This window comes from Crocodylus porosus, unplaced genomic scaffold (assembly GCF_001723895.1).
Source record: "Crocodylus porosus isolate Cpor-Errol unplaced genomic scaffold, CroPor_comp1, whole genome shotgun sequence".
Lineage (NCBI taxonomy): Eukaryota > Metazoa > Chordata > Crocodylia > Crocodylidae > Crocodylus > Crocodylus porosus.
Window position 1 is genome coordinate 149,459,167 of NW_017728906.1, and position 8,509 is coordinate 149,467,675.

The 8,509-nt window shown below is 43.1% G+C and overlaps 1 protein-coding gene across 1 annotated transcript in view; it reads right to left on the reverse strand.

The window, feature by feature from the left end:
- Positions 1–1,414: 1,414 nt before the first annotated feature.
- NUFIP1 (NUFIP1, FMR1 interacting protein 1) overlaps positions 1,415–8,509 on the reverse strand; it is a 32,638-nt gene continuing 25,543 nt past the window's right edge. The window contains exon 10 of the mRNA XM_019529890.1: positions 1,415–3,815. Coding sequence (XP_019385435.1) covers positions 3,480–3,815 — 336 coding nt within the window. The 3' untranslated portion in view covers positions 1,415–3,479. The remainder of the gene's footprint in view (positions 3,816–8,509) is intronic.

Consider the following 8,509-nt stretch of genomic DNA (forward strand, 5'->3'; position numbering starts at 1 on the left):
CTGGGAGTCAGCGGGTACACAGGGCCCACACCAGTGTCCCAGGGCCAGCACCAGCAGGGCCCAGAGCAGGGCGGCAGGAGTGCAAGGTCCCAGCCAGCACTGGCTCTATGGAGCCAGGCCAGCTCCCCCTCTCCCTGCTGGTGCAGCCCAGCCTGGGTCCATAGAGCCCTGCCAGCCTGTGCCCCGCTCTGAGTCCCACCAGCACTGGCCCTGGGACATTGGTCCCAAGATGGTGACCAGGGGGCAGGGCACCTGTCAAGGGGTGGGACTACCCATGCAGCCCAACAGCTTGCCAAACCTGAGTAAGCGGCCCTCCGCCCGAAATAACTGCCTGCCCCTGTTCTAGCAAGATAAGCTGATCCTACAGCTCAGTTCCTAGGAACTGCACCAAACTATTTCAGCACCACATCCATTTTATTCTACTTGCAATTCTGAAGTCCACAACTTTAGACTGCTACAGAGAGGTAGAGATCAACAAATAATGCTTGAAGTTCAGTGACACAAAGCCATTTAGAAGTAGTGACTCCTTATTCCCTTCATGAACAGAAGCAGACATAACAAGAAATGCTTGTTCTAAGCAACTTTTTAGTTGTGTATTAAGTTACAATCACCATTTCCAAACTAGACTAAGAGTTGCACAGAGCTATACAAGTCTGATTTCTGGATTAAGAAATGAGCCTGATTTTTAAGAAAGCCCAAGTTTACTGAATGTAAAGAGTCAGACACCCATAATTACATTTTCTGTAGCTAAGTTACAAAGCAAAAAAGGGGAAAAAGATTGTGATACACGTTATTTAAAAGTATTTTTATTTAAAGTGAGTCACAAAGGGCTCAAAGCAGGGTTTTTTTTAAAGCAGTCCTGCAATAAACCATCTAGAAAAAAAAAAACCAAAATCAATTGAGGAAAATGAAAGGCTCTGTGGAGCATAATAAAAGAAATCAACTGCTGCAGATGAGAAACATTTACTATTGGGCTTCAAAGAGACATCTTCATAGTGGAGAATACCACCACAGAGCCTCAACATGGAACAAAGCAAAGCACTCAGGCACCTGACACGGCAGGACAGGATTTTATAGCATTAACATCACAACCTGAAGGCTAAATAAAGGTACTAGGAAAGCTGACTGGAATGTCAGGAAGTAGGAATGCGAGACCCCCATGACCTACAAAAGCAACTGAAATGTTAAAAAAAAGGTTTTGATTTCTCTGCATTCCTAGTTCAGTACAACTCCAGCATGGGCCTACAAGTCTTCATTCATCTGTAGATGAGACGTTTCAGTGTTAAATATAGAAAGCATACATAGTAGGAAACCAGAAAATCAGCCCCTGATTTATAAGATGTAGGCTTTACGCAGTAAGCATGTTTCTTAGAAGTGTTCTTCCTCTTCCCTTCCCCCAAATGTAGGAGAGAGATTTTTTTTTAAGTTTTTTGTACAATAAGGCCCAATTTAACAGGTCAGAGAAGACAGAAGTGCAAGCATTTTAGATTTGGGCTTTCCTTACCCAGGGTAGATGCTGCAACAACTGAAGCAACAGGAAGATTTGCTCTCAGCTTTAGTTACTTTCAGGGCTGAGGTGAAGGAGCAATTCAGTAGTCATAAGGTATTCACTTTTGTTCACTGCACTGTAGTCTCACCACATGCAGAGTCGATATAGACACACCCATAAATCCATTTTTGTAAGACTTCCTATGTCCTTAGCTAAATTTGCCTTGCTGGTTTTTCATTGTAATCAACTATTAAGAGTCACATGTTCATGCTAATGAAGTTAAGTGATAATATGTGGGACCACCATAGGAAGAATGAATCATCTTATTTGAAAAGTATAATATAACAAGTTTATGTTTTTTATATTAATCTATTTATATATACACACATTCCTAGGATTCACAACCCTCTTTAAGGGATGTTAATATTTAAATAATTCCATAAATTTATATAGTGCTTTACAATCATAGTGTAGCTATAAACAGCAGAATGATAAAGACAATTTTGAGCTATAACCTAGCACTCCTCCCTCCCTGAACAACATGTATTATTATACAGCTGGAAAGGCTTCTAAAGCAAAGCAGGTGAACATAAAATACATATAGTTATTAGGTAATACAAAAATCCTGCAATCCTTAGTATTTAGCAAGTGATTGGAAAGGGGTAGTTGTATCAGAATTGACCAAAGCAAGTAAAACCAATCCCTGAGAAGGCAATTTAACTCAGAAACTGAGCCCACAGTATTTAATCATGGCTAAAATATTAAATGGAGGGATTTTTTTCAGTTGGTGAATGAAATAAAAGATAATTTTCACATCACATTTTCAATGGAAGTGTGACAAACACATGAATGTTACTAAAAGGTATCTGACAAGTAAACAGACACTAATCATCAGAGATAGTGAACTTGCTTCAAAAGCCTCAACTGATGCAAGTTAAGTTCAAAATAGCTGGTGTGATATTTACACTAGGTCACAACACAGAAGAATGAACATTTTGTACAAGTGAAATTAATAGCATGATTCCTGAGAAAGTCACTAGATATATCACCAGCATCATAAAAATGAATCAAATGAAACAGGCTCTAGAATGCCAGATAATAAGGCCTTAATTTTACATAAAAAGTTAGGGAAGATAAATGGTAACTCATCCTAGTAAGTTTCCTAGACAAATATTAAGTGAAATATAGAATTCATTCCTTCATGCAATAAAAACCCATTTCAGGAGCTAGCTCAGTCATGAAACAACCAGCTATTGTAGTTGAGGCCTGAGAGGGCACTAAAAAAAGTCTGAAGTCATAGCCCCACCATTAAACCATTGCTAGAAAGCCAGAGTTTTGACTGGTCACTTGTAAGAATGATTTCAAATCAAATCTGTACTTCCCACGACTCTCCACACCACCACCCAGAGCCACCAGTTTCACCGTGTTTCCATTTCTTTGCTCAACTGATTGATTTACCAAGCCAAAGACAGAACTAATATGAATGAAGTTTTCAGTGCCAAACCAAATTATTTTATTTTCTTCAGTTTAATACTTTGAACCAGTAAAACCCGTGAACTGTATCCAATTTGTATTCCGCAACATTGCACACCCTCCAGCCGTACCTGCTTGCTAAAAGTTAGAGAACCCCATTTTACAACAGCAGAATTTTGACCGGATACTGACTTTAAACACTGGCCTGGTGTGCACTGAAGCAGTCCTCAGTTGAAAAAGAGGGAAGGAAATACTGCTGTTGAAGATTAAAATTCTGTTATACCACTGCTGCTTTTCAACTCGAGTCAGAATCACCCAAAAATGGAGACAGGTTTCTAATGAGAATGGTCACTTCTGGCAAACATCTTAGATTATTTTAAGGGTTCTTGAGGTCCAAAATACAATTGGTTATTTTGCTATCCTAACGTCTTTCAAAAAATATATATATATGTCATGTAAAAAAAAAAAGCAGCAAGTCTAGGGTCTCTCATCCTGAACAGACACCATGTAGCAAACATCAGTTTTCTTCACACTGCACTGCTGGTGTTTCCCATATCTCCTCATCCACAGACTGAATCATTTGTGATGTCTGAGCTAAGACTGCTTTCTCACTCTGAGCTATAAATAATGTATTCTGTTCTCCTCCTGCTAATTGAAGGTCAGAGCTACAAGAATCATTATACCCATCAAGTCTGTCTGTCAAAAATTCTACTGCATCTCTAGAAGCCTGTCCAGCCTCTGCTTTAGCTACTGGCTCTGCCTTCAGCTGAAGTCCAAACATGTCATTTCGGATGATGTATCGTACGCACTGCAAAATCACATTCCTTTCATGGCGTATGTCCTGGGCCAATAACTGGAAGGAAAGAGAGAAAGTGATGCATATTTCCATTATTATTTGTCAGCAACAGATGCAAATATAATAAGATCTGGGGGGGACAGTTATTTAAAATAGGTTTTCAAATAAGCTCCGAAACAAGACCTGAAAACAGAGACAGGAAAGTCTGTCCTACTAACACAAATATGAAACTTAAAGCCACCAAGCCCCTAATTCAAATCTTAGCTCTACCACTGACTTATGTTGGGATTACAGGAAAGCCAGTTCCATATGTAAAATAAGAATATTTCGCAGGTGGAGCAAGGCTCTGAGGAGGTTGAATGCTGCAATTCATTTAAATATTGAAGTACTGACTTCTGGTGGGGAAAAAGCACATGGGATGCGTAAAAGTTATGTGTACCTGTCTAAAGGGTGAGACCAGCAATTCAGAAAATATTTAACCCCATCACTATACTAGAGAAGGTCAACCAACCAACCTGGGAAACACAGACAGCATCTTTTTTATTGTTATCATTTCTAGTTTATACAGATGGCAGGAAAGTCAGCAAATATACCCCAAATACCATGAAATGTTCATGTATAAATTCACATATTGCAAATTCTTCATTGTAAGAACCATGCCTTTGTGTATGTTTATAAGGCTCTCTTTACAACATGGGTACCCAGATGCTGGTTGGGATATCTAAATGTTATGTTTATTCATAATTAATACCTGCAATAAACTTATTCCAGCCCTTGAGCAGCATACTGCAGTACCAAGAATCAACACTTATTCGGACTTTTCAGACCACAGAAGTTACTTCTGTCAGACCACACAGATTACCTAACATAACATCACATACCTATGATAAGTCTGTTCATCTGGGATACATATTTACAAAAATAGCTCAAGTAGATAGATACCACGTTAAGAATTGATTAAGCCTAAATATTAGTGTCCATTCTGAAATGTAGTCCTCTAGATTAAGATTTGTCAAAGCTTATTCAGTAAACTGCTGAAGGCATTCATTATTTACTGTAAACTCCTGCCAATACTTATACACAGTTAGCTTAGTATTTCAAAATCATATTTTGCAGACTGTCATACTGTGAATGTTAGGAGTAATCTAAACTTTAAGCAAGCAAGGAGTATAACGTAAACAAATTAAACTTGTGACTACCTTAGTCCTTTACAAGAGAACGGTCATAAGAAGTGTGTATTCAACTTGCCCTGTAGAGTTTGATGGAAGCATTCTTTATCATAAAATTTATTTCCAAAAGAGAAGTCTATTCAGCCATTTTCAATAAGTTTTTGTTTGCTATTCAGAATGGTTAGCAAACAGTGCTGTAGGCAGTTAGTCTATAAAATGAATACCTTCTCCATTTGCCAATATTAAAGCACTAGTTGAGACACTAAAGCTTACTGTAGTTCATGCTCCTATCCTCACATGCATGCACACAAACGTGTGCATTAGAGCAAGGTGTAGGGCTGCATCATTAATTCTTTTTGCAAGACCTGGAATAACTAAAGAATTCACAAGTGGTGACAAAGATGAAGTGGAATGCAGGATCATCCTTAGCTAACAACAAATAAAGCTTCTTAACAGCCCATCTGTCACATTATATATAGCCTATACCAGTAACTATATTCATAACACCTTTGCCTACTTTATGCAGTGAAGGATACTGGTAGAAATGGGCTGTATGGGTTTTTTGCTATTCTCAGTCAACACTATGCATCTTTAAGCATACAGTGCTATGAATGTGGCTAAGATGAACATAACTTGATAGTATCCAAACTGATTATTTAATGAATGCCAACAAAATGGTCTGCACTGCAACTACAAAAGTCTGTTTTGTAGGAAAAAAGCCACATTATATCTTCCTTCAACAGGCATGCTTCTGCCATTCTCTTCGTTTCCCTAGGCTGCTCACAGTTGAGGCTACTTCTAACAATGGAATTCAGTTCTGAAAACCTCTCATTTGAAAACCCACTCTATTTCCTCGCCTTTCCTGGTACAAGGAAAAGAGTAGTCTTTATACAATATATTAAGGTTAAAAAAAAGAAAAGAAAGAAAGATAGAAAAGAAAGATAGAAACACGTGTTTTACAACTACTCCAGGCAGCTAAGATCCCCACCCACCATACTATCTATCTCCTGTTCATTGCTTCCCTCCATGCGTAGGACTTCACAGTAGTGTCCAAGTTTTCTTATTACAGTCCTTATAGCTTTGATTGCCAACTGTTTTGTAGTTTGCTACTCCTTCAGTTTTTCTTGTCTGAAAAATGGACTTAGGTGTGCACATCCATGCATGCATTTGTGTGTACGTGTCTGTAAGGAACCTTCTTCTGTAGCCTGGGGTTATGATCATGTTGGGGCAGGGTGGGAGTTTCCACTGCCCATCTCTGCTGGCATTTCAGGCATTGGCGAAATGCCTCAGGCTCTCTTCTGCACCTCTGGCATACAATTCAAGTCAGTCACCCAGCTGTAGCAGGTGGGCTGCACCAGGTAGACTTGGGTGCTGGAGCTGGCCCCAGCTGGCAGCGGCAGCAGCAGCGGCAACAGCATGCCATCACCTGCATCATCCACATGCTCCACAGTTGGTGAATGCAGAGCTTTAAAAAGACAAAAAACAAAAACAAAAAAAAACCCTGCACTCACCGGCTCTGGCAGCAGCAATTGGGGCCTCTGGGCTCTTTCGGCAGAGCCCCCCTGCACAGTGGGAATCGTTCCCCTACCCCACCGCCTAGCACTCGTGCGATAGCTGCCACATGGTGCAGGTCCAGTGTGGCTCGGCAGGACACTACATGCTGTCCTGGAGCTGGGGCAGTTCCAGCAGTCAGCCAGAGCTCCTGGTTAGATTCCCCAACTCTCCGATCATTCCCACAGCTCTTCCCATGGGGTGCAGTCCCCACGTCACATGTGGCATTTCAGCAGGCTACCGCTGCCAGATGGTGAAATAGCCCAGAGCCGCCACCATCCTCAGCTGGCAGCACCAGTCTACAGTCATCCCGCATCATCCAGGGACCCCATGCCCCCCGGGAAGAGCTGGGGGAAATTAGACCTGAACGTTCCCCCAGCACCCAGTTTGATTCCCCAGTCCCCGGCTCAATTTCCCAGCTCTTCCCAGGGGGCACAGGCCCCCAGATCTATGCGCCAGGTTTCAGCAGGCTGCTGCTACAGGCTGGGGCCAGCAGAAGCACTACTATGTTCCCAGAGCTCAATGTTGGCTGCATCAAGTGACGACTGCTGGCCCCAGCCTGCAGCAGCAGCCTGCTGAAACCTCACGCACAGATCCAGGGCCTGTGCCCCCTGAGAAAAGCTGGGGAAATGATCAGAGTGCTGGGGTAATTAAACTGGGAGTTACACGTCAATATCAAATTAGTCCTTCCCCACTCTTCCCCCTCCCTCTCCTTAGTTTGTTTAGCTGCAAGCAAGCCCGGCTTTGAAACATTTTGAAAGTTTTGGAATGTTTCAAGTGCCCTCATTTCGTTTTGATTTTACTGTTTCAAGCTCAAAACAACTTCAAAATGAAACACCCGTTAAAATGCCACACAGCCCTAGTGGATGCAGCTGCATGCTGAGCTGTGTGTACTGTTGCCGCCGCTTCGGAAGCAACATGATGCCATGTGCCTGCCACGCTCAGGACACAGAACCCAGCAAGCAGTGGGCAGCCCACCTCTGCCTTGTGCACAGATCCTGGGGGCACTTGCCCCCTTCCCCCTCAAGCCTCTTCTGAGAGGCACACAAGGGCAAGAGCCCCCACACCCTGCTGGACAAGCCGCCCAGGCTCCAGAAGTCCCACCACCCAACCCAGGATCCTATTAACCCCTGCTCCACTCCCTCCCTTTGTGGAGGCCTCAGTCTTCACCCCCCGCATGCCACTTCCCCGACTTACCTGCTGTGGTGGGCAACGCTCTGCATGCTACGTGGCTGCAATCCTAGCTGCCTGCAGGTTCTGTGTCTGTTTGTGCACATCCCAACCCCTTGCAGCTGCCAAGAGCCCATGCTCAGCCTGCCCTACAGACCTCTGTGCTGCCCCATATTTGAGGTGGCTAAGCCACATTAGCCCCAGCCTTCCATTGCCTATGCTCGCGACGGGGCAAATTTTGTGGTTTCCACAGTCCGCGAAATCATGATTCTCAGGACCCTAACTGGGGGCGGGGGGCACAGAGGGAGGAAGAGACTTGGTAAAATGTAGTGGCCTGTTATATACAGAAGGTCAGAGTAAGAGGATCTGCTGGTCCCTTTCACAGATTTCATAGACATTAGGGCTGGAAGGGACCTCAGAAGATCATTGAGTCCAGCCCCACACCCAAAGGGCAGGAAGTCAGCTGGGGTCATAGGATCCCATCAAGATGAGCATCCGATTTGCTCTTGAAGGTGTTCAATGTAGGTGCTTGAACCACCTCTGATGGCAGGCTGTTTCAGAAATTCTTCTTTATGTCCAGCCTGAAATGGTCATGCAGTAATTTATAACCGTTCCACCTCATCATCCCGTGGGGCACTCTGATGAACAAGCGTTCCCCCAGATCCTGGTGGTCACCCCAGACAAACTTATAGGTGGCCATCAGATCACCCCTGAGCCTGCACTTTTACAGGCTAAAGAGCCTCATAGCTCTCAGCCTGTTGTCATAAGGTCTGTTTTCCTGACCTCTAATCATGCATGTGGCTCTTCTCTGGACTCTCTCAGGCTTCTCCACATCCTTTTTGAATTGTGGAGCCCAAAACT